This window comes from Astyanax mexicanus, chromosome 21 (assembly GCF_023375975.1).
Source record: "Astyanax mexicanus isolate ESR-SI-001 chromosome 21, AstMex3_surface, whole genome shotgun sequence".
NCBI classification, from domain to species: Eukaryota; Metazoa; Chordata; class Actinopteri; order Characiformes; family Acestrorhamphidae; genus Astyanax; species Astyanax mexicanus.
Genome location: NC_064428.1, coordinates 7945810 through 7971960, shown reverse-complemented (window position 1 = coordinate 7971960; position 26151 = coordinate 7945810). Strand labels below are relative to the sequence as shown.

The following is a 26151-nucleotide window of genomic DNA, read 5'->3' as shown; positions in this document are numbered from 1 at the left end:
AAGACAAAGAAAAAACTATTAAAATACAGAGCTATGTGTGAATATTTAACATACAGTATATCCCTTGCTCTGTATTTTAAAAACAATTAAAATACAGAGCTATGTGTGTGTCTTTAACATAGAATATATCCCCATGCTCTGCTGAGAGCTCGAGAATTATTTATAATCGTGACTGGTGACCCTGCTTCAATCTATGATAGGTAAATTTTAATGATTTTTCTATTTAGAAATCACCTGACAGAAATCTCACCTGAGTATCTCCAGTTTACAGTTTGAACTCTTCAGCCCATCAGAGATTAGCTCCACTTCTGACTCCTGCAGCTCAGTGTTACTGAGATCCAGTTCTTTCAGTGGTGAGTTTACTGATTTCAGAGCAGTACAGAGAGTTTCACAGGAATTCATGGTGAGTTTACAGCCAGGTAATCTACAAGACAAAAACAAACTATTAAAAAACAGAGAATATCTAATTCATACTCACAGTTATCAGTAATTGTAAGACACTGAGTGATTTCAGAAAACTCCAACACTTAGAAAAAAGTGTTAGAAAATGGACAGCGACATTCAAACACAGTTGTCTACAAATTGAGGTCTATATTAGAGAATTCACAGCACACACTAACAGCTCATACACCACAACTAAAACCTGCTCTGTGGGGTCCTGAAGGGAAAAAAAAGAAAACTAATCTGAAAACAGAAACTAGAAAGTGGTCATAATATTGTGAATATGGTCACTGTCCAATGAAAAACAAATGTCTTCAAAACAGCAACTTTACAGAAGAGAGAAAAAACATCTAAACTTTCAATGGAAGTCCATGTAAAAATGGTTTATTTTAGGTGAAGTATTTTTGAAGAATTTCTATTGGTCCATTCACCAAGAAATCTTGGCACAGTGTAAGGGACAGTTTGTCTGTTCAAATTATGTAGTAAAATTTAAAATGTACAAAAATGGAGATACTTGTTTTTCATGGAGATGCTGTTTTTTTGGTGCTATATTTTCTAATGCACTGAGCCATTTACGTTACAGTGCCACTTCACCACTGTTGCCACAAATTTAAGTCAACACTTGTCAGAAAGTTGTTATTTCAATAAGACACACCAGAATGTTGCTGAGAGCTGGAGAAAGTGTTAGGAGAGATACAGTAAGTAACATGGTTGGGGACAGCCACTGATCTTCCCAGGGAGCTCAGATGATGTCTCCTACCCATGACCAATAAAGTGGTTGTTTTTGGTATGATGTTGTGAGGGACAAAGAAGAATGAATAAAGATAGAAGAGCATGCAGTGGCACTTTCCTCAACCAACCAACAAAACTGAACTGTACAAGGACAAGTAAACTGGCCACATTCTGGGCCCTATTTTAGTGATCTAAAGCATACTAGTTTATTATGCTTTGCGCAGCTGGATTTAGGGGCGTGTCCTGTGTCTTTGGTATCGAAAGGCCGCAGAAATACACTTTGCGCAGCTCCAACAGCGCAAAGGGAGTGTTTTAATTCTCTTAATTATTCATGGGTGTGTTTTGGGCGTAACGTGAAATAAACCAGTCAGTGTGTCTGTGGTCATTCGTATTTTAAGACCGCAGAGACACTGACTGCGCCGTCATGCTGTGAAGATAAACCAGCAGCTCATATAAAGGAAGAGCAACATTATTTTATTCTTTATTCTGTTTATTGTTTATGTAAAAACTGGGTTTGCAACACTGAATATTAATCAAGCAATCAACCATTATTTACACTGGAGGGGGACCCTCATTTACAATGCCTCTGAGCATTTACAGTTTAAAAGGGATTAAAACTATTTTAAAAAATGTAAATAAAAACTGACATTTACTACAGACGGATAAAAAGGAAAAACAGGACATTTTAAAAAAGATCATAAAAATTGACATAAAAAGTAAAAAAATATATCTTAACTAATTTGATAAAAATTATAAAAAGAATAAAACAATTAAAATGAATAAAAAAATAATATCAAATATAAACTCATTTTAAAAACTCATTTAAAACAATCACAGGCTTTCTGATGCGCAGAATAGTAAAAGTTTTAGTTTTACTCACTGCATTACTCACTAATACTTTATCACAGCTCAACTGTACTGCTCTGGTTAGATCGAGTAAGTCTTACCATATGATATTATATGCATATTATATCCTCAGATTAGTGGCATGTAAAACAGATCACTATTGGTGATAAATATTTTCTATTGCAATTTATATTAATACACAATTATTGTTCAGCCCTACTTCAGTGACAACAAATTACGACAATTACTATCCACAGTTTTCATGATAATTTATAGTTTTAACTGTGTAATACCTTCTCCACTGCAGCTCAGTGTTAGAGAATCAATTTACAGAGTCAATGTAAATGATAAAACATTTAACAGTTATTTATCATCTGTTTAAGACATGTTTTTATTTATACATAGCTCCCAGTTGTTTTAACAGCATAAACTTATACAAGCACCAGTATACTGCCATGAGCTCCCAATATCCACACACTACTAACTTACCATTATAAACCGATATTGCTACCAGAATCTGCTAAAAACACCAATACACAGTTTACAGCTATATGTGTGTATTTAGTGTACAATACGCCCCAGTGCTCTATTGCTCTGCTGAACATTATTCTAAATTGTGAGAGGTGAAGCTGCTTCAATGCTGAATGGGGTGATTTTTTCATTCAGAAATAACCTGACAGAAAGCTTACCCGAGTATCTCCACTTTATAGTTTGATTTCTTCAGTCCATCAGAGATGAGCTCCGCTCCTGAATCCTGCAGCTCAGTGTTATTGAGGTCCAGTTCCTTCACTGCTGATTTTATTGACTTCAGAGTAGAGCAGAGAGTTTCATAGGAATTCATGTTGATTTTACAACCAGATAGTCTACAAGACAAAGAAAAAACTATTAAAATACAGAGCTATGTGTGAATATTTAACATACAGTATATCCCTTGCTCTGTATTTTAAAAACTATTAAAATACAGAGCTATGTGTGTGTCTTTAACATAGAATATATCCCCATGCTCTGCTGAGAGCTCGAGAATTATTTATAATCATGACTGGTGACCCTGCTTCAATCTATGATAGGTAAATTTTAATGATTTTTCTATTCAGAGATCACCTGACAGAAATCTCACCTGAGTGTCTCCAGTTTACAGTTTGAACTCTTCAGCCCATCAGAGATTAGCTCCACTTCTGACTCCTGCAGCTCAGTCTTACTGAGATCCAGTTCTTTCAGTGGTGAGTTTACTGATTTCAGAGCAGTACAGAGAGTTTCACAGGAATTCATGGTGAGTTTACAGCCAGGTAATCTACAAGACAAAAACAAACTATTAAAAAACAGAGAATATCTAATTCATACTCACAGTTATCAGTAATTATAAGACACTGAGTGATTTCAGAAAACTCCAACACTTAGAAAAAAGTGTTAGAAAATGGACAGCGACATTCAAACACAGTTGTCTACAAATTGAGGTCTATATTAGAGAATTCACAGCACACACTAACAGCTCATACACCACAACTAAAACCTGCTCTGTGGGGTCCTGAAGGGAAAAAAAAGAAAACTAATCTGAAAACAGAAACTAGAAAGTGGTCATAATATTGTGAATATGGTCACTGTCCAATGAAAAACAAATGTCTTCAAAACAGCAACTTTACAGAAGAGAGAAAAACCATCTAAACTTTCAATGGAAGTCCATGTAAAAATGGTTTATTTTAGGTGAAGTATTTTTGAAGAATTTCTATTGGTCCATTCACCAAGAAATCTTGGCACAGTGTAAGGGACAGTTTGTCTGTTCAAATTATGTAGTAAAATTTAAAAAGTACAAAAATGGAGATACTTGTTTTTCATGGAGATGCTGTTTTTTTGGTGCTGTATTTTCTAATGCACTGAGCCATTTACGTTACAGTGCCACTTCTCCACTGTTGCCACAAATTTAAGTCATAACTTGTCAGAAAGTTGTTATTTCAATAAGACACACCAGAATGTTGCTGAGAGCTGGAGAAAGTGTTAGGAGAGATACAGTAAGTAACATGGTTGGGGACAGCCACTGATCTTCCCAGGGAGCTCAGATGATGTCTCCTACCCATGACCAATAAAGTGGTTGTTTTTGGTATGATGTTGTGAGGGACAAAGAAGAATGAATAAAGATAGAAGAGCATGCAGTGGTACTTTCCTCAACCAACCAACAAAACTGAACTGTACAAGGACAAGTAAACTGGCCACATTCTGGGCCCTATTTTAGTGATCTAAAGCATACTAGTTTATTATGCTTTGCGCAGCTGGATTTAGGGGCGTGTCCTGTGTCTTTGGTATCGAAAGGCCGCAGAAATACACTTTGCGCAGCTCCAACAGCGCAAAGGGAGTGTTTTAATTCTCTTAATTATTCATGGGTGTGTTTTGGGCGTAACGTGAAATAAACCAATCAGTGTGTCTGTGGTCATTCGTATTTTAAGAGCGCAGAGACACTGACTGCGCCGTCATGCTGTGAAGATAAACCAGCAGCTCATATAAGGGAAGAGCAACATTATTTCATTCTTTATTCTGTTTATTGTTTATGTAAAAACTGGGTTTGCAACACTGAATATTAATCAAGCAATCAACCATTATTTACACTGGAGGGGGACCCGCATTTACAATGCCTCTGAGCATTTACAGTTTAAAAGGGATTAAAACTATTTAAAAAAATGTAAATAAAAACTGACATTTACTATAGACGGATAAAAAGGAAAAACAGGACATTTTAAAAAAAGATCATAAAAATTGACATAAAAAGTAAAAAAATATATCTTAACTAATTTGATAAAAATTATAAAAAGAATAAAACAATTAAAATGAATAAAAAAATAATATCAAATATAAACTCATTTTAAAAACTCATTTAAAACAATCACAGGCTTTCTGATGCGCAGAATAGTAAAAGTTTTAGTTTTAGTTCATTTTCAAATCATGAAAACCTCACCAAAACCTCAACCTATCCTTTATATTTGACAATATTTGATGAACTTTACATGTCCTTACTCATTTTTATTTAACTGAACTGAGTTTTATATTATTTGTAGCATATTGTATTATTGTAGTATTCTGCGTGCAATGCTGTGTATAGAATGTCTATATCTGCTATATTAATCTACAGTTATTAAGTCTGTGTACTGAACATAAATATAAATCCTTATAAATGTCAGAAATAAATATAACTAATAATAACTTATAGTTACTGTGCACATTTTAGGTATATTTAACTTTTATAGTTGATTGCTGAGGGCTCTGGGTGAGGTGTTTCCCTAGAAGATAAACTTAGCTGACTAGCTAAAAATTGGTAACTAGCATAATACAGAACAGCTGCCATTTGACAAAAATTAACATATTAACATGTGACATATTAACCTTTCATAATAACATGTTACTTTTGATTATTTAATAACAATAAAAATAGCACAGTATGTTTTGGCAGACCGTGGTTAAATTTAAAAGTCTTCACTGCACAGTCAAGTGCAACCAGTGCAAAGTTCAATAAACGTAATGTGAACCGAAGTTTTCAGGCAAGTCGAAAACTTTAGCCATCCGCTGTTGTTATTAGCAACTTGCTAAACCTGCCAAATGTAGCTTACAGGTGTATGGTATGGGCTCTGTTTAGAGAGCCTGTGGGAAATGTTGGGTTGCTTGTGAGCTACAGCAGTATTAGAGAGCGGCTAGAGGACCTGGCAACCCTGCCTGTTTGTCTTAGTAACTGGATGAGAGAGGTTTGATAGCAAAAATGTATACATAAAATTTATTAAGATTAAATAATCACAAAGAATATAATTAATTAAGCTATTTTAATCGATTGACAGCACTACTTAATATATATATATTTATGATTCCATACTATAATTGAATATAAATTGAATAATGTTGACCTTTTCAATTGTGATATATAATTTTCATACCGTTATGTCTGTATTGGTGACACTGTTTTAATGCTTACCTGATTATCTCCGGTATACAGTTTGAACTCTTCAGCCCATCAGAGATTAGCTCCACTCCTGAATCCTGCAGGACAGTCTTACTGAGGTCCAGTTCTTTCAGTGGTGAGTTTACTGAGCTCAGAGCAGTGCACAGAGATTCATAGGAGTTCAGGGTGAGTTTACATCCAGATAATCTACAAAACAAAGAAAACCTATTAAAACAGTGAAAGTATTTAAGTAGCATCATTCCGTGTTATCTTAACTTCACTGTGATCCAAATACAGCCAGGTGACATCATCACAGTAATGCTGCTGAATTTATAAAATGGAGTAAAAGTGGCGTCCAGAGAGAGCAGCAAGACACAAATCATCTACGCTCATCTCACTTTTAAAAACACAGCAGTTTTTGGTATAATGTTCCAGGACAGTGGGATGGTATGGGGACATATTCCTGCCTCAGGACCTGGACAACTTTCTATTATTAAAGGATCCAGGAATTCTGATCTGAATCAGATGATTATATAGTAGACTATCTGTTCATCTGAAGCTGAATATAAAACAATCACAATAGACAGAAAAACACCAATAAACCTGAAACGCTAATTAGATCTATATAATTATATTATATGTATAATGTGAATATTTTGGAATGTCATGGTTTTCTGCATACATTTGTCATAAAGCCTGCTCTTGATCTAAGTCAAAAGTACTGACAAATATAATGTGCCTAAAATAATAAAAAACCCTTGGAATCAGTAGCTGGTTGACCCCCATGGCAGCAATAACCTCAACCAGGCACTTCCTGTAGCTGTGGGTCAGACCTGCACATCATTTAGAAGGAATTTTAGCCCATTCTTCCTGCAGAACTGCTTCAGCTTTGTCATATTCCTGTGAAACCTCAAGTGTACGCCTCTCTTTAAGTCAATCAATCTTCTATCTATTGGGCTGATATCTGTGCTCTGACTTGGTCACTCCTAAAGGCAGATTTACTTTTTCTTAAGCCATTCTGATGTGGACTTGCTCTGCTGTTTTGGGTCATTGTCCTGTTGCGACATCACGTGATATACCTTTTGAGAAATTATAGGAGATATTCACACATGTAGGATGTTATTTTCAGGAAATTCAACATAAATTGGGCTTGTTTGATAGTCACAGGGAGAAAATTAGAGGGGTGTTTTTTGGGCTACCTTTAATATTTAACACGTTTGCCACAAAGCCTTCACTGCAAATCGTTCAAAATGAAAATGTACTGTGTTGTTAGCGTCTGTGACAACCTAAAATATTGGGCTAGTTTAAGCTTTTGAAGTGCTGGTGTTAGACAGATTTAGGCAGGATTTTTGGAGAATATGTTAAATGACCATGGCTGTTGTCTTAACTGGTGTGTTTACATTTTTTGAGACACAGAGAGCGAGTGAAGTGTGTGAGGGCCCACATTTCTCCGCAACACTGCGTTCCTCACACATTAATGTCTACAAATTGTCAGCTAATTGTTCCAGCCCTAATTCAGAGTTTCAGCTGATATACAGACAGTCTCACATTATCCTCTAAAATATTTGATACACTTGGGAATTCATCTTCCTCTCAGTGATTGTTAGCTGGCCAGGCCCTGATGCAGCAAATAAGGACTGGCTTTAATACAGGACAGGTGAAGGTTTTTCATTCAGAAATCTCCTGACAGAAAGCTCACCTGAGTATCTCCAGGTTACAGTTTGAACTCTTCAGCCCATCACAGATTAGCTCCACTCCTGAATCCTGCAGCTCAGTGTTACTGAGATCCAGTTCTTTCAGTGGTGAGTTTACTGATTTCAGAGCAGAGCAGAGAGTGTCATAGGAGTTCATGGTGAGTTTACATCCTGTTAATCTACAAGAGAAAAAAATATAGATATAAATTAAACACAGATTATCTAATCCACACTGACAGTTATCAGTAATTATAAAGACACTGTGTGATTTCAGAAAACTCCACGTCAGTTCAACTTTAAAATGTGCTCAAAAATGGCACTTAAACACAGTGGTACAAATTCTGGTTAATGTAAGAGAATTATATAGTAGACTGTAGGGCTGCAGCAATAACCGGATTCACAGTACACACAAGAGAATGTTTTACAAAGGGAAGCGAACAGAGAATTTCACCTGTGCCTGTGCATTTCCTTTTAACCTTTGCTGCTGGAACAGAGAAGCAGAACTTTTACCTTAATCCCCCTAAAACTGAAGCTAAAATCAGCAGGATGAGATTACTCTGGATACCCCTAATTAAAAGGAGGATTTGTTTGAGGATGGATATATCCCACAGTTCAAAGACCAAGGTGGTGCATTAATTGTACAACCTGATGATTCCATTCCATTTTAACCACATTTACAATATTTAAAGATCTAAAACAAATCATGTTATAACAACAAAAAAATATTCTCTGTTCCTCTGCTTCCTCTGTAAATATAAAATAAAATGCAGATTAATGTAAACTCACACAGCCTTTCTGCAGTTCCTCACAGCTGGGATCAGTCTCCTGTAGCCCTTCTCATATGTTGAGTAATTCTTCAGGTTGAACTCGTCCAGCACCTCCTCTGAGATCAGGATCATATGGGCTAGTGCTAAACACTCTCCGGTGGAGAGCTTCTTTTTTGACTGAATGTCTTTGGAGAAAGACTGGACTTTCATTTCAGTCAGACAGAGGAACAGGTTGATGAATCTCTCAGAAGGAAGATCTTCTGATTGGATGATGCGTTTGATGTACTGGACTGTTTTGTTGATGCTCTCTGAGCTGCTCACTGTTTGTGTCAGAAGGTTTTGTAGGAGCTGCTGACTGGATTCCAGAGAGATTCCCAGCAGGAAACGGAGAAACAGATCCAAGTGTCCATTCTCACTCTTTACAGCTTTACGCACAGCTCCTTTCAGCAGCTCTTCCAACAGAACACTGTCTTTCCACTTACCACCCCTAGGCTTCAGAAACTGCAGTTCCTCCAGGTTCTTACTCACATAGCAGTGAAACACATAGAGAGCAGCCAGGAACTCCTGAAAGCTCAGATGAACAAAGCAGTAGACCTTCCTCTGGTAAAGCACACACTCCTCCCTAAAGATCTCGGTGCAAATGCCAGAGTACACAGAGGCCTCGGTGACATCAATGCCGCACTCTCTCAGGTCCTCTTCATAGAACATCACATTGCCCTTCATCAGCTGTCTGAAAGCCAGAGCAGACAGTTTCAGAAGCATCTTTCTGTTGGACTCCAGCAGTTCCATTAGATCTCTCTGGTCTTTTCTCTCGTACTTCTCTCTCTTCATGAGCGTCTGAGTGCACAGGAAGTGGGAGTACATCTCAGTCAGTGTTTTAGGGATTTCTGTATTACCTTGTTTCATGATTCTCTGAAGCACAGTGGCTGAGATCCAGCAGAAGACTGGAATGTGGCACATGATGTGGAGGCTCCGTATCGTCCTGATGTGTGAGATGATGCTGCTGGCTTGTTCTTGGTCACTGATTCTCTTCCTGAAGTACTCCTCCTTCTGGGAGTCGTTAAATCCCTGGATTTCTGTCACACGGCTGATGAACTGAGCAGGGATCTGATTGGCTGCTGCTGGTCGGGAGGTGATCCAGATGAGAGCGGAGGGAAGCAGTTCTCCTTTGATGAGGTTTGTCATCAACACATCCACTGATGATGTCATCGTTATATCAGATACTTTCTCACAGTCTGAGAAGTTCAGTGGAATTCTGCTTTCATCCAGACCATCAAAGATGAACACGGCTTTGTACTGGTCATAGATCTTCGGGTGCAGGTCTTTGATCTCAGGGTGGAAGTCACACAGAAGTCTATGAAGACTGTACTGATCACCTTTAATCAGGTTCAGCTCTCGGAATGGAAGCACAAACATGAAATCTACGTCCTGATTGGCTTTTCCTTCAGCCCAGTCCAGAATGAACTTCTGCACAGACACAGTTTTTCCAATGCCAGCAATGCCTTTAGTCAGCACAGTTCTGAGTTTCTGCTCTTCTTTACCTTCATCTTCTTTTCTTTCTTCAGCCATCCAAGCTCTAGTGTTCTCTGCTCCCATTCCACCTAAAGTTCCCTCAACTGGTTTAAATATATCTAAACAGTTAATGGGTATTTCTTGCAGCTGTTTCCAGAGTTCTTTCTCCATCTGTAGAACTTCATGTTCTTCATTCACTCCTTCACTCTCTCCCTCTATGATGTAGAGCTGAGTGTAAATCCTGTTCAGCAGAATTTTATTCTCCTGTGTTTTGAATCCCTCGAATAAGCTCTTGTACCTGTTCTTCATACTGGTTCTGTGTTTCTCTAAGACTGTGGGTAAGTCATCATTCACTGGTGGGCAGTAATGCTGCTTCATGGGCTCCTCCATAAGTGGATACAGAACTGGACGTGTTTTAGATCTCTTTTTGCACCGGGGACAAGCAAAGTCTCCTGATGGAGCAGACTGGTCCCAGCAGCTGTTAATGCACTGCCTACAGAACGTGTGTCCACATGTGATAGAGACTGGATCTGTCTGAATCTGCTCACACACTCCACACCTGGACTTTGGATTCTGGAATAATCCATTCTTTACATTGCTAGAGAGAGATTGAGAGAGAAAAGAGAGAGAAAGAGAGAAAGTTAAATCATTGTAGGAGGCAGAAAAGTAGAGCTATTGATCTGACAACTGCCATGTTTGACTATAAAGGCCTCATGTTGATCTGGGGAGATGAGGGACATTAACAGCTCAGCAGTATGTGTAGGACATCCTGCGACCACATGTGTTGCCTCTCATTACAGGACTTCCAACTGGTATTTTTCAGCAGGACAATGCTCGCTCACACACAGCAAGGGTTTCCCAGGAAAAGCTCTGTCAAACTGCAACACTTTCTTGGCCTGCCTGGTCTCCAATATCATTTAGAATCAAGCATTTATGGGATATACTGGGACAACAGCTACAGCAACCTTTAAGTGTGCATATCTACAGGTCCAGTTGCAACATCTGTGGAACCTGTATACCTCCATGCCCACCAGGTCTCATCTTGTATCCAGGCTAGAGGTGATACATGATTACATTCACACATATAAAGTTTAGTTTAGCTTGGGTGCTCTAGAGATTGAGTGGAGGTGAAAAGTTAGTGCTACAGTAATCAGAAAGGAGCTTCAAGCTTTGTTTTTAACTGCTTTTGGCCGCAGACAGACTTGGCTGTTGTCTGATGAGCGACATATGACAATTCATAAACAACATGTCTGATCAATCAATGGCATGCATGATTCTACCTCTACCTGCCTTGTTCTGCATACTCAGTACCCCCTGAGAAAGGTAACAAAACTCAGCATGAAAATTGCAAAAACAAAAACGATTTGCATGATTTGAACATGCAGATATTGCAAGAGGCACGTCTTCACATTTGTCCTGTCAAACAGGATATACATCCTCATCACCTTCATTTTATTATCAGTCAATTACAAAATATGAATGAAAAGAATGAAACTTTTGATTTTTTTAATGAAAATAATCATGTTTCAGAAACAAAACACTGTGTTTCCCAGATCATCATCTTTTGTTTAGTCTTTAACACTAGTTTCCTGTGAACTGTACTAACTCAGTACTAGATCAATCAGCTTGTGCTTCCTGATTAAAAACCATTGCAGTCCCACAGAAAAAGCACAAACGTGCGAAACATGCTTAAGAATGAAGAATTTCCAATTTATCATGAACATTAAAATGTGAGATTAAATAAAATTAAATATGTTAGAAATAAATTGAACATTTAATAAATGTCTGACAACAAAGCAAAACGAGAAATGTAAGATATTTAAACTAGATTGATTTAAGAGGATTTCATGAGCTAAGATTAAAGTTTTTGCACCTTATGTCTGTGCACAGAGACAATATATATTCCCCTTCCGTGTTGTTTTTGTTCGAAATCGCCTTCTGATTAGCTTTTGGGTTATCCAACACCCCCCAGAGGGACACAGATCCAAAAGTCATGTTGTTAATCATGCATGAGTGTAAGTTGGATAATAGGATATTTAACATATATAACCTGCCTCTGTTAGATACTAGCATAGAAAATGAAAGCAGTGATTTTTTCTGTTTGTATTAAGCAGCAATAGCTGTTGAGTAACATTTTTTATTTATTTGCCTTACGTGACATCACACATACTGTAACGTGATTATTTCACATAAATGCTGTGATGACAATGCTAAAACAATATTTTTGCACCGCGATTATGGAGTCTCAGTGAATGATGCACTAGTTATTGTGCTACTGGATAAAATATTGGTCAACCAAAAACAGTCATGTTCATATACTGTTCCATTTATATGAAATAAATAAATAATTATTGTGACATGACTACACAGTGAATCTAGAGTCAGTTCCACAAGGTAGATCAGGTTGTCTTGTACAGAATGACATATAATGTCAGTAGTTGTAGCACACTCTGTAATTAGTAGAATTGAAAAAAATGAAAAGAAATACCAAAAGAAAACTTCCAGAGAACTATCTAGCTGCCTCTTTTATTACTGAAATAAAGAGGCTGTGTATTGCTCTTCAAAGTCAGATAAACAAGATTCGTCACATTGTCCAGCATGTATATAATTCCTTTTATAGAAATAGAGAATCAACTTCAAAGTAAGTAAAATGGGTCCAAGTACAATGTGTTAAAAGGGAATTCAGCAGAGGTGGAAAAAGTACTGAAAAATTGTAACTGAGTAAAATTACCTTTACTTTGCTAAAATTCTACTCAAGTAAAAGTAAAAGTACCCATCTAAAAATCTACTCGAGTAAAAGAAAAAAGTACTCTATTTAAAATGTTCTTTGAGTAAAAGTTGCATAGTTACTTTTAATTCATATAGGTGACTATAACCGTATTTTTACAGTTTTACAGTTCACAATTATTTTTTTAACTTTCCATTGCTATGCTTTAACTGCTATTTACATGTTTTTTTTAACATTTAAGCAGATTGTTTAATGTTCCCAATAAAAACGTAAGGAATTATTATTAAAAACATGAAATCATACAAAAAAGAATGTTGGTCGGCGCATGCGCAGTGCCGCAAAGAAGCACATATCGATGGGTAGCATAACTCGACAGAACACCAGTTCCCCCCGAACACACAGACCCCAGGCTAAACAGCTGATTTACACAGCGCCTCTCCCGCTAACCGTAATAAACACTGCTGAGAAAAGTTCAGCTGTGCTGCCACGGAGAACAAAACTCAGCGCAAACTATGTGTGATAAAATCAGCGGAACATAAACACAGAGAACATTATGAGGCATTTCTCTCACCACCAAAACTTTCACAAAGGTAAACTCTATTTGTGGACGCACGTTAAGCACGTAACGTAGCGCAGCTCAGCTAACTTGTTAGCTAACCTAGGCAGTTTGATATGTCTCCAGTTTAGTTCAGTGTTGTTTAATGTCTAAAAGAGATTTTAAAGCTTTTTACACTAATATTAAATTATTCATAGAATTTTTATTTTATCAATTAATATTACAAACTTAATTAGAAACCTAAAATATAAAATTGAACATGTAATATTCAAAATATGGTAAAAACAAGAAAAAAAATACAAGTGCTTTTCAGATTTTCTAATTTTTAGTTTAAAAAAATTATACACTACCGTTCAAAAGTGTGGGGTCACTCAAACAATTTTGTGTTTTCCATGAAAAGTCACACTTATTCACCACCATACGTTGTGAAATGAATAGAAAATAGAGTCAAGACATTGACAAGGTTAGAAATAATGATTTGTATTTGAAATAACATTGTTTTTACATCAAACTTTGCTTTCATCAAAGAATCCTCCATTTGCAGCAATTACAGCATTGCACACCTTTGGCATTCTAGCTGTTAATTTGTTGAGGTAAGCTGGAGAAATTTCACCCCACGCTTCTAGAAGCAGCTCCCACAAGTTGGATTGGTTGGATGGGCACTTCTGGCGTACCATACGGTCAAGCTGCTCCCACAACAGCTCAATGGGGTTCAGATCTGGTGACTGCACTGGCCACTCCATTACCAATAGAATACCAGCTGCCTGCTTCTGCTGTAAATAGTTCTTGCACAATTTGGAGGTGTGTTTAGGGTCATTGTCCTGTTGTAGGACGAAATTGGCTCCGGCTCAGGCGCTGTCCACTGGATATGGCATGGCGTTGAAAAATGGAGTGATAGCCTTCCTTATTCAGAATCCCTTTTACCCTGTACAAATCTCCCACCTTACCAGCACCAAAGCAACCCCAGACCATCACATTACCTCCACCATGCTTAACAGATGGCGTCAGGCATTCTTCCAGCATCTTTTCATTTGTTCTGCGTCTCACAAACGTTCTTCTTTGTGATCCAAACACCTCAAACTTGGATTCATCCGTCCACAACACTTTTTTCCAGTCTTCCTCTGTCCAATTTCTGTGTTCTTTTGCCCATCTTAATCTTTTTCTTTTATTAGCCAGTCTCAGATATGGCTTTTTCTTTGCCACTCTGCCCTGAAGCCCAAAATCCCGCAGCCGCCTCTTCACTGTAGATGTCGACATTGGTGTTTTGCGGGTACTATTTAATGAAGATGCCAGTTGGGGACCTGTGAGGCGTCTGTTTCTCAAACTAGAGACTCTAATGTACTTATCTTCTTGCTTAGTTGTGCAACGCGGCCTCCCACTTCTTTTTCTACTCTGGTTAGAGCCTGTTTGTGCTGTACTCTGAAGGGAGTAGGAAATCTTCAATTTCTTAGCAATTTCTCGCATGGAATAGCCTTCATTTCTAAGAACAAGAATAGACTGCCGAGTTTCAGATGAAAGTTCTCTTTTTCTGGCCATTTTGAGCGTTTAATTGACCCCACAAATGTGATGCTCCAGTAACTCAATCTGCTCAAAGGAAGGTCAGTTTTGTAGCTTCTGTAATGAGCTAGACTGTTTTCAGGTGTGTGAACATGATTGCACAAGGGTTTTCTAATCATCAATTAGCCTTCTGAGCCAATGAGCAAACACATTGTACCATTAGAACACTGGAGTGATAGTTGCTGGAAATGGGCCTCTATACACCTATGTAGATATTGCACCAAAACCAGACATTTGCAGCTAGAATAGTCATTTACCACATTAGCAATGTACAGAGTGTATTTGTTTAAAGTTAGGACTAGTTTAAAGTTATCTTCATTGAAAAGTACAGTGCTTTTCCTTCAAAAATAAGGACGTTTCAATGTGACCCCAAACTTTTGAACGGTAGTGTATGTGTGTTTATATAAGTGTTTTTACAGTTCTTTATTTAGCTACAAGGTGTTTACATTCACCATGTAAAATTATAAACTGTTCTCTTTCACTGGTTAGATATTATAGTGATCTGCTCCTGGGATATTCCTTTCTTTCTCCAAAGGACTGGAAACGTTATAAGAACTAAAACAACTAATTTTATAACTTATTTTGCAGTAAAGGATGTGTTTCAGTAATCTATATATCTGCTCAGTGACAGGGTCGGGTTACAGACCCCTCCCCAGCACCTGATTGGCCGACAGAGCTGATTCAAGTCTTTCTTCAGAGGAGACTCTGTTGATTCTGCGCATGTGCATTAGTAAGCTGTAAACCCAGCCAAAACTAAGGCGTTAAAATCTATATTATAAGCACTGCTTTGACAAAAATGAGGATTACTGGCGAATGGATTGATGGATTTACTTATTTGGAGCGATTTTGAAGCAGCAGGGAGCGGTAAGCGCTGGGGGCTGTGTGTGTGTGACTGAGTGACCTCTAGTTACCCAGGAGGATTAATTACACAAGCTGCTGTAAAACTGTATAAAACAGTCTAACTAAAATGGTTGGCTGTTCCATAATCCTGAGAGTCAGGCGGTTCGAATGATGTTAAACATGTCCACATTGAATTAAATATGGACGTACTTAAAACGCCAATATGCAATTTATAAGTAATAATTTAATAAATAGGCATATTTCGCCCTAAATGTTTATTTTCTAAAAGGAAATACAGCTAAATCTGCTAGATAATGGAAAAGCAGAGATTCTAAGCTTCAATGTATGGCACAGCCTATAATTATTCATAAACACAGCCAGGAATTAATTATGACATTTTTCTGGCCCGTGGGTGGGCCAGGGCGCATTAAGACGATAAAGTAGAAGCTTTTGCTTTTATGCCAGTGTTGCCTACTCTCAACGCTCTCTTAGCTCAGCTTGAAACCTAGAATGGTTGTTAAAGAATGAGCCAAACTCACACACAGCTAAAGGTGGGTAATCCAGGTCCAGAAATTAAAAATCCATCCCATGGATTAGGTTGAACTAAGTCAGCTCCAGAGCCAGTCAGGCAATGAGAGCGAAATCCTGGGATGGATTTTTACTTTTTGAACCTAAATTACCCACATCTACACATAAACTCATCAAATTAAAAGCTCACACGCGCTCTCCAAACGAACTTACAACACTGAATCATAGCCTAGACCTAGCAAGAAAACCTCGGCATGTCTTGGCGTGTACCAAGCCATGGCAAACATTACAAATTCACCATTAGTGCATCACTAGGTTACTACAATATATTATCAACATATAACTGCAGGAAACATTTAGTTTACCTTCAAATGCCTTTTTAAATTAGATGGTGAATGTTTGAACACCATTAGCTCGTGCTGCTGAGCTGCATCGCATCCGAGTTTTTGCATCCAACCATTCCGCTGGGCCCAAAAAAAAATCTTCGATTTAAAAAAAAAATCCGATTTTCGATTTAAATTGATTTTTTTTCCCCTACTAAAATCTCCTAAAAGTCGCTAGAAGTCGCTAAATAACGTCATCGCCTAATTTGCATAATACATGTTTTTGAAGCTGTAAAGGATTAACATTGTGAGAGAGAAAACAGTGAGTAAAAAACACTCTAAATATGTTAGAAATGTTACAAATAAACTTCAACAAATGAACAACTTCTGTTGCTTTTTAAATAGGCAGTCAAGTCTCAAAATAACTTTATTTTTACGCAAATAACATAAATCATTTTTTTGCCGTGTTGTTAAATGTTATTATAAGAGCAGTTTTTTATTTCATTAAATATTTTTTTAGCTTTCTTAAGTTTTCTTTATTTTCAAACCTATTATAGACAAATTGTTGAATAGCTTTTTACAAAGAGGGAGACACTCTGGACGAGGTGAGTGACAGGCTACATAGTAAATGAGGTGAGTGACTAACTGAGACTGTGTTAAATTCAGTGAGTTTTTTTTTTAAGACACTTTTATATTTATATTTCTGCTCTGTAAATATGGGGTGGGGTCAGTCAGCATGCACAGTGTGTTCGTGGAGCGGTGTGTGTGTGCTGATAATAAATAATAATACATAAATAATAATTAAAAAATGCCTCTTTGGACAGATCTGAAGAGAGCGTTTAGCAACGTTTGGGTCCAGACCCGGGCCGCGGTCCGCCCATTGTTGACCTCTAGAATAGAGGGTCTGAATGGTATATGTTTATACTTGTTATCCAACCGCAAGCTTTCCGGATGGCGCGATTTATCTGTTTGTTTTTTTATGTTGCCGGCATGAAATATGAGTAACGAGGCTATTTTAATTTAATTTAATAATTTTTTTTATATAGTTCAGACAGTTTTTTTTTTTCAGCATTTTATTTTTTACTCAGTAATGGGGAGTTTTTCAATGTAGCGAAGTAAATTACTTGTGTCAAAATGTAGTTGAGTAAAAGTAAAATTACCCATTTTAAAAACTACTTAAAAAACTACAAATTACTCATAAAATCTACTCAATTACAGTAACGTGAGTAAATGTAATTCGTTACTTTCCACCTCTGGAATTCAGTCTGCTGAAACTCATTACTACTGACTTCTCTAGATAGCGATGACTACCCGGTAATGCTACATCAGCAGGGGTTGCAGAGGAAGCAGAGTCTTACTTCACATGTATTGGAGGAGGCATGTGCTGATCTTCACCGTCCTGGTGTTGGGGCATTGTTATTGATAGAAAGAGTTTAGCTGAGTTGGTGGGGTAATCGACATAGATAAACAGGGGAGAAGAGGGGGGAGAAAAAAAACATCTTCTATGGACTCCTACAGGAGTTATATGTCTTGCTCAGACAGACTATGTTTTTACAAAAAGGTGAAATAATCTACAATAAAAAGTTAAAAATTGTACAAATGAAAAAAAAAATTGTATGCTCATCGTATGCTAATTTCTCACCTTGGCTCAGTGCTGCTTCTTTCGTTACTGAAATAAAGAGGCGGATGCATCGACTGGTTGCTCCTCATAGACACACAGCTGAGCTCTGGAGACTCTGCTCTGAATCTATTTCTGGAAATGTGATGTAAAGACACAAGAAGTAAAATCATTGCAACAATCAGATTAAACCTGTGCTACCTCTGCAGTAACAATTTTTTACAGTTTGGATAGGCTACACTTTTACAGGAAGGTGGAGTAATGTAATGTAAAAATTGCTGGATGTCAAAATTTGACAAATAAAAAAAAAACTGTAGACTTTCTACAAAACTACAAAACCCCCTGTTAAAACTGACTATCATCCCATGCTCATGTCTCACCTCAGATAAGTGCTGCTTTTTTTATTACTGAAATAATGAGGCTGCTCCATGGAATGATTGCTCTTCATAGACACACAGCTGGGCTCTGGAGGTTCTGCCTTGAATGTCTGCAGTCTGGAAATGTGATGTGGAGAAACAAGAAAACAGGAAATAAAGATATCAGAAGACAGTTATATAACACAACAGCTAGTTCAGACGGAAAATAAAATGCATGTGTTTGAAGTAGGGCTGGGCGACTCATTAATATAATTGATTGTCATCGATTAGGAAAATACACTGATTTATATAATCATCATATAAGCATCAACAATAACGGGCGCAAGCTGACAACAGGCTCTGTCCCAAACTGCACACTATATGACTTCTGAAGAGAGTGAGCTTCTCTACGACTGCTTACAAAAGCAGCACTTGAAAAAGAAGAATCAAATAGTGTTTTGTGTAGACAGTAGCATAACAACAGTGCTGTGTATTCATTGCTTCATGTTAAAAGTCATTGCTGCAGTGTTGCTATTATTGTAGTGTAACATTTTTCCATGCATAATCTTAACAGTGTTCATGAAAGAGTGAGAGAATAACTTTAACCTAACGTCACAGTCTGTTGATACAGTCTGGACATCATTTGTTACTTTCACTACACTGACATGAAAATACTTTTACCAGTAATTAGCTTAACTACATATTATCCCAGTGATAAAATAACAAGTAAATGTGGAATCACAAGAAACTTACTACCATCTTGTGTTTGTGTCTCACCTCAGGTCAGAGCTGCTTCTTCCATTACTGAAATAATGAGGCTGATTAATCAAGTAAGTGCTGTTCATAGACACACATAGCTGGGTTCTGGAGGTTCTGCTCTAAATGTCTGCAGTCTGGAAATGTAAAGTGGAGACAGAGATAAACAGGTCAACAACAAATAAACAACAGATACAATTGCATGAAAAATCATTTGAACCCTTTGGGATTACTTGGAGTTCTGCATAAATTGGTTATTAAATGTGTTCTGATCTTGATGGAAGTAACAACAATAGACAAACACAGTCTGCTTAAACTTAAAAATTATATGTTTGAGTGGTTTTATTGAACACAACATGTTCACATTCACAGAAAGGGTGGAAAAAGTATGTTAACTTTTGGATTTAATAACTGGTTGACCCTCCTTTGGCAGCAATAAGCTCAACAAAACGATTTCTGTATCTGCAGATCAGACCTGCACAACGGTCAGGAGGAACTTTGAACCATTCAGTTCAGCAATATTTTTGGGATATTTGGTGTGAATCGCTCTCTTGAGGTCATGCCACAGGATCTCAATTGAGTTGAGGTAAGGACTCACCAGAAGGCGTATTTTCTCTTGAAGCCTTTCGGTTATTGATTTACTTCTTTGTTTTGTGTCGTTGTCCTGTTGCATCATCCATCCTCTGTTGAGCTTTAGTTGGCGGACAGATGGTACTCAGATTTCCTGCAAAATGTCTTGGTAAACTTAAAAAAAAAAAATAATAATTCCATTGATGATGGCAATCCGTCCAGGCCCTGAGGCAGCAAAGCAGCCCCAAACCATGATGCCCCCCCACCAAGTTTCACAGTTGGGATGAGGTTTTGATGATGGTGTGCTGTGACTTTTTTCTCCACACATAGCGTTGTGTGTTCCTTCCAAACAACTCAATTTTGATTATATATTTTTCCAGTACTGCTGTGGAACATCCACCTTATCTTTTGCAAACTTCAAACGTGCAGCAATGTTTTTTTTGGACAGCAGTGGCTTCCTCTGTGGTGTCCTCCCATGAACTCCATTCTTGTTTAAAGTTTTCCTTATTGTAAATTTGTCAACAAAAATGTTAGCATGTGCCAGAGATTTCTGTAAGTCTTTAGCTGACACTCTAGCATTCTTCCTCACCTCATTGATAATTCTGCGCTGTGCTCTTGCAGTCGTCTTTACAGGACGACCACGCCGAGGAAAAGTAGCAACAGTGCTGAACTTTTTCCATTTGTAGACCGTCTTTCTTACCGTAGACACAAGCATCAAGGCTTTTAGAGATACTTTGTAACCCTTTCCAGCTTCATGCAAGTCAATTCTTGAACATAGGTCTTCTGAGAGCTATTTTGTGCCAGGCACAAATCACATCAAGCAATGCTTCCTAAGAACAGCATATACAAAACTGGTGTGTGTGTGTGTTTAAAGGGCAGGGCAGCTTTAACCAACACATCCAATATCATCACATTGACGGGACTCCAGGTTGAATCCTGGCTCCAATTAGCTCTTAGAAAAGTCATTAGCATAGGGCTTCACATATTTTTTTTGTCCCTGCATTGGGAATGTTTGTGTTCAATAAAACGAAAACATATAATATTTTGTGTGTTATTGGTTTAAGCAGACTGTGTTTGTCTTTTGTTGTGAAGATAAGAACACATTTAATGACCAATTTATGCAAAAATCCAAGTAATCCCAAAGGGTTCACATACATTTTATAGGCTTTACTTTGGTAAAGACAGTTTTCCATGTCCCCAAATAGCATCTAATTAACTTAAAAGAAGAGCATTTACTGTTTAAGTAATTGAACATTTTAAGTCTTTAGAGTTATGAAAAAAAAATGCTACAATGCAGTGATGTACTTTCAAGAGGGGTATCCATTTAGTGTTCTGATATGCTAGTAGGCTGACTGATGGACTCTTAGGATGGATATCCACTTCTGAAAACAGCAAAGTGAAAGAAAATACATAAGCACCTCACCTCAGGTAATTTCTGCTTTTTTCATTACTGAAATAAGGAGGCTGCTCCATGGAATGGATGCTCTTCATAGACACATAGCTGGGCTCTGGAGGTTCCACTCTTAATGTGTTGCAGAGACAGAAAAAATATATATATTGACACTGCAGTAAAGACCTCTACTGGGACACTGCATTAGGAGTCTAGATTGTTTTCATCTGATTAGAGTGGAAGGAAGATTTGAATGGCAGTGCTTGTTGAAATGCAGCCAGTATCATTTTAATTCAACAATAAAATGAATCCACTTTACACCAGTTCTAGAGCCACTGCATGATCCTCAGTAGAGTCAGATACACAAGACTCAATGGATGGTTAAGCATGTAGTGCTTCAGTGACTTGTCCTTAATAAGCGATGTCATTGATTACCGAAATTATTACAAAATGTGCAATAAAGCAAGGCAAAGATTGCCACGCCTACCGAAAACAAGAGCTTTGTGCTAAACTGCAAACTATAGTGCATCACCTGTAGAAGTACGTTTATTAATCTAGTAGGTATAGAAAGTATAGAAAGGTGTGATTGGATAGCCAACGGAACCCTGACTGCTGTTCAGTACCAAGATGAAATCTTCAAAGCCACTGCCAGACTGCTGGTGCAGTGGACCCTGAGTTCCTCCTGCTACAGCATAATGCCTGGCCTCATACCACATTTCCCAGATTTGAATATAATTAAAATCCAATTAAGTGGCCCTACACACTACTGAGTAACATTTGAGTTTAAATTGTCTTTTAAATAAAGAAGCAACTAACACTGCGTCTTTTAAATAGCAATGGTGCTTGCAAATCTATCAACATCAATGGGCGATTATCTGGCGTATTGCTCTCGTGGCAACAGAAAACACAGGTATGTCTCTGTCTGAATTCAACCTATACAAAAATCAACAGTCAGACATTCATTAGTACTCAACACATGCACACACAGCAGTGCACAAACCAAACTTTACATCATCCATAAACAGAATACAAAATAATATTTGTGAAACTATCAAGAACCAGACCATTATCTTAAGAATAAATGTTTTTTGAGATTTTTGGAAAACTCATAATTGTATTATTCTCATTAAAGCGGGATTTATTTATCTGTTTAAATGTTAAATATTCTCTGTAAATACAGTATGTTATATTCTCATTAAAGCAGGATTTATTTATTTTTTAAAATGTAAAATATTTTCTGTAACTACAGTAAGTTATATTCTCATTAAAGCAGGATTTATTTTATCTCTATAAATGTTAAATATTCTCTGTAACTACAGTAAGTTATATTCTCATTTAAGTGGGATTTATTTATTTATTTAAATGTTAAATATTCTCTGTAACTACAGTAAGTTATATTCTCATTTAAGTGGGATTTATTTATTTGTTTAAATGTTAAATATTTTCTGTAACTACAGTAAGTTATATTCTCATTAAAGTGGGATTTATTTATTTATTTATTTAAATGTTAAATATTCTCTGTAACTACAGTAAGTTGTATTCGGCCTAGTCAGACAGTTAGCTAGCTAGCTAACGTTAGCTATCATGCTAAAAAGCCAGAAGACACTATTTAAAATTGAAAATATTTCATTTAAAACTATCTGTAAAACCATGAAAGGGGGTTTAAATAAAGGTCACGACATTATTTCTTCGTATCCTTTAATATATGTGTTTAAAATGAAGATTAAACAGGATTTATGTAGGTTAGCTAGGCTAGTTAGTTAGCTGGCTACTGCTAATCTTATGCTATGCTAACGCTATCTGAATTAATACTAATGCTGTGTTTTACCTCAGAGCACAACATTGGACTAAAAGTGAGTGAACTGACTCGAATATCGTGTTCATTATTTTATCCAGCGTTTATGTTCAGTTTGTGGCTCATTTTCAGCTAAATGTGGCTCGAAAACACAGACTTCACGGAGTTTTTTTACAGTTATGCTGAGTCGAGTTAGTCTCAGTCCGGAACCGAACAGGTGTCGATTCTTTCAGCTCCGTGAATCTGACTCGGCTCAGTCTTTTTACCAGGAAGTTACAGACAACACAGTGAAAATACAATCAAATATCGAAGTGGTAGCTGGTTATAAGAGCGTGATATTTTGTTCTATTTCTAATATAATTCGATAATTAGACGATAAGCCCCCAACAGCACAGAACAGTTTGATTTAGCTGGAGTTTAAATCGATTCGATTCACTGAAACGACCTTGTTCACTGGATCGATGTAATCATATTATTATCCGTTAGCTGGTTTTAGTTACAGTAAAGTTAGTAGTACTGGATCTACTGACCCACAGAGCACACAAACACAGAGCGGATCAGAATTATTTTACAGTACTGAATCTTCCAATTTTTATCTGAGTCACTTTGATCCAGAACAAAGACTGAAGCTCAGCTCTGTTTAATAGTTTGTTTCTTTTTTTTGTTCTTTAAACTCTATATAAACTCTATATAAACTATATATAAACCATATTAGCGATGGACCTTAACTTACCGGGTGAAATATAAAGCGCTGAGCTCTGAAATCCGCTCTGCTCTCTTTCTGAAATGCTCTCCGTTTACAGCAGCTTTCAGTTTCACTCTCTTTCATTAACCCGTTAGACTCTGGCAGAACTGAAGATCTGCTTTTTGGAGTTTCCTGGGAACATTCAGAGTTTCAGAGAGGATTAATGCAGCACTGCTGTTCATCAGATTCATCCACACACACTCCAGCCTTCCTCTGGGTCATTATCAGGTTACTGTGCATTTTATCATATTAAAACTACATATAAATTACATTTTCTATCTTAATCGTTTTTACCCAGCTGGCATTTCAACGTTGGATCAACATTTATTGTTATGGTTGACTTACATCAGCAGCAGATAGAACAGAAGCAGTGTCAGAGGTACTGTTAGGTATCGTTCAGTTTCAAAGATACATTTAGATTTTATATATAGATTTATATAATATACTTTAAATTACGGTGAAATTTTACCAGGACAGGGTGAAATGCTCAAAGGAGAACTCCGGTGTAGTAAAACATGATAAAAAGTACTTACCTCTGTTCTCCGAGATCCAATTTTAACATATTGTCTTAACACCCTTCAGACTTGGTGACACGGGGCATAATTTGCTCTGATAAATCGCTTTTTCCAGGCTTAAAGTAAGTTAGCTCCACACCTTCTTGCTAGAATCCGAAGAGCCCTGACATTTAAAACGAGGGATTAATAACTTAAAAAGTGCACAAGAAGCTTATTAAAAACCTCTGTTAACTAAAATAACTAGTGTAGCCCTCTTTCACCACAGAGGGGTTTTTTTTTTTTTATTCTGAGTTCGTGGGTGTGGTTCTCACCTGTTACGCTCCAATTGTTTATAGTTAGCTTAACCTTACCCGATCTAACTTTACTACCGTACCAACCATATACACATAGAGTGGACACAGACACAGTTTTAGAAAGTGATTGTATTATAAAAAAATATAAAACTCAGGGCAATGAAAAAACATCAACACAGTGTCAAATATAAAAATAAAATGAATAAATCTTCGGGATTTTCAATAGTCTATAATAAACCACTGACTCCCAATAGCAAATTTAAATAACCCAAGTGATATACACTCTATTACAATGTAGTTTAGCTTAGAGAACCTTAGCGTATATAATAGATCAGATACACTGAGTTTATAGAATAGATCAGCTATAGAATTTGTAGAAAGAGCTCTTAATGATTAATTTAATAATATTTAAACTAAGTAAACCAAATACAATTGATAATGAACAGATTTAAACAAAATAAGTCGTTTTCCCTTAAACAACTGTGAATAAACTTCTTTAAACCTGGTGAACACCCAGTGAAAGCTCACTTAAATGTGAACTCTAATATAACACTCAACTCTATAATAGCTGAGCTCCCTTATGAGCATTTAGCTCTGTCTGTACTATATTACGGTGACCGGTCACTCTTTAGATACCCGTTATATACACTTTTTTAAAGCCGGCAAAACAAAAGAATAAAATAATAAAAGGTGCAGGCCTGTGCGTGTGTGGATCTCTTATCTTCTACTGAAGAAATACTTCAGTCAGTACCTTGGTGTGATGTGCTTGCAAACTTGTCCGTCAGCATCTCTTGGTGGAAAACTGCAGAGCGTGTAATGGTGGCCCACCCGAGGAACTCCGAGCAATCCGGTAACTCGGAGCGCTATCGGGCAGCATTCACGTCCCTCGGAGGCTAGACTGAGGAACCCTGAGTGTTCCGGTAACCCAGGACGCTATCAGCTAGCGGTTCTTCCCACGTAGGTTGTTCCCCACGGTAAACGCGCCAACTACAGTCCAATACACTGGATTAGAAACGGTGTTAGAGCTTGTGCTGCGGTTAGCAGCTAATGCTAATGCTAATACGGTCAGCCTTGGTGCTGGGGAAAACTTCTCTGAACGACTCACCCTTATAACGCTATGAGCTGAGTGGCTCTACTGCTCCTTAAACTTGACTAGTAGCAGTTTTCGCTAATTTAAACAGTAACAGAACTGAAAATATATCAGACTCGGAGAACTGTGGAGTCTGCAAGCCGCATAAACTCCTCTCCTCCGTCTCTTTCCCTCTGCTTCTCCTTTTTTCCCGCTCTCTGTCCGGAGCCCGCGCTTCTCTCTCTGTGTGTGAGGCTGCTTGTCCCTCCCCCGAACCACAGGCCTACCCCGATAGGAGGAAACGCCCGACAGAGGATCTCCCCACCAATAACCCTTCAGAGCTCTGGCAGTAAAGCCAGATACTGTGACATACACTTCACTTTACCCTAACACAACAAATGAGTCAGCCAGCTACGCCCCGCCTGCCCAAAAGTCCCACCCGCTAGAACACCCCTCCAACAAAATATATTTCAATAAATGTTTAAATTGCACAAGGTTAGACTAGGGTTAGGGATTTAACCCTGGGCTACACTAGTTTCCCATTTAATTTCACTATTCAATTTTGTAATATTATCCAACCATGTTCCTGACTTTACTCTGCAAG

General features: G+C 37.4%; 1 protein-coding gene across 6 annotated transcripts in view; it reads right to left on the bottom strand.

Moving 5' to 3' along the window:
* LOC111190302 (uncharacterized) overlaps window positions 1-26151 on the bottom strand; it is a 492977-nt gene that overhangs the window by 302672 nt on the left and 164154 nt on the right. For all 6 annotated transcript variants that reach the window (XM_049469796.1, XM_049469797.1, XM_049469798.1 and 3 more), the window contains 4 exons: window positions 5969-6142; window positions 3137-3310; window positions 2709-2882; window positions 251-424 (listed from right to left, as the gene is read on the bottom strand). In XM_049469796.1, the coding sequence (XP_049325753.1) occupies window positions 251-424; window positions 2709-2882; window positions 3137-3310; window positions 5969-6142 (696 nt within the window). The remainder of the gene's footprint in view (window positions 1-250; window positions 425-2708; window positions 2883-3136; window positions 3311-5968; window positions 6143-26151) is intronic.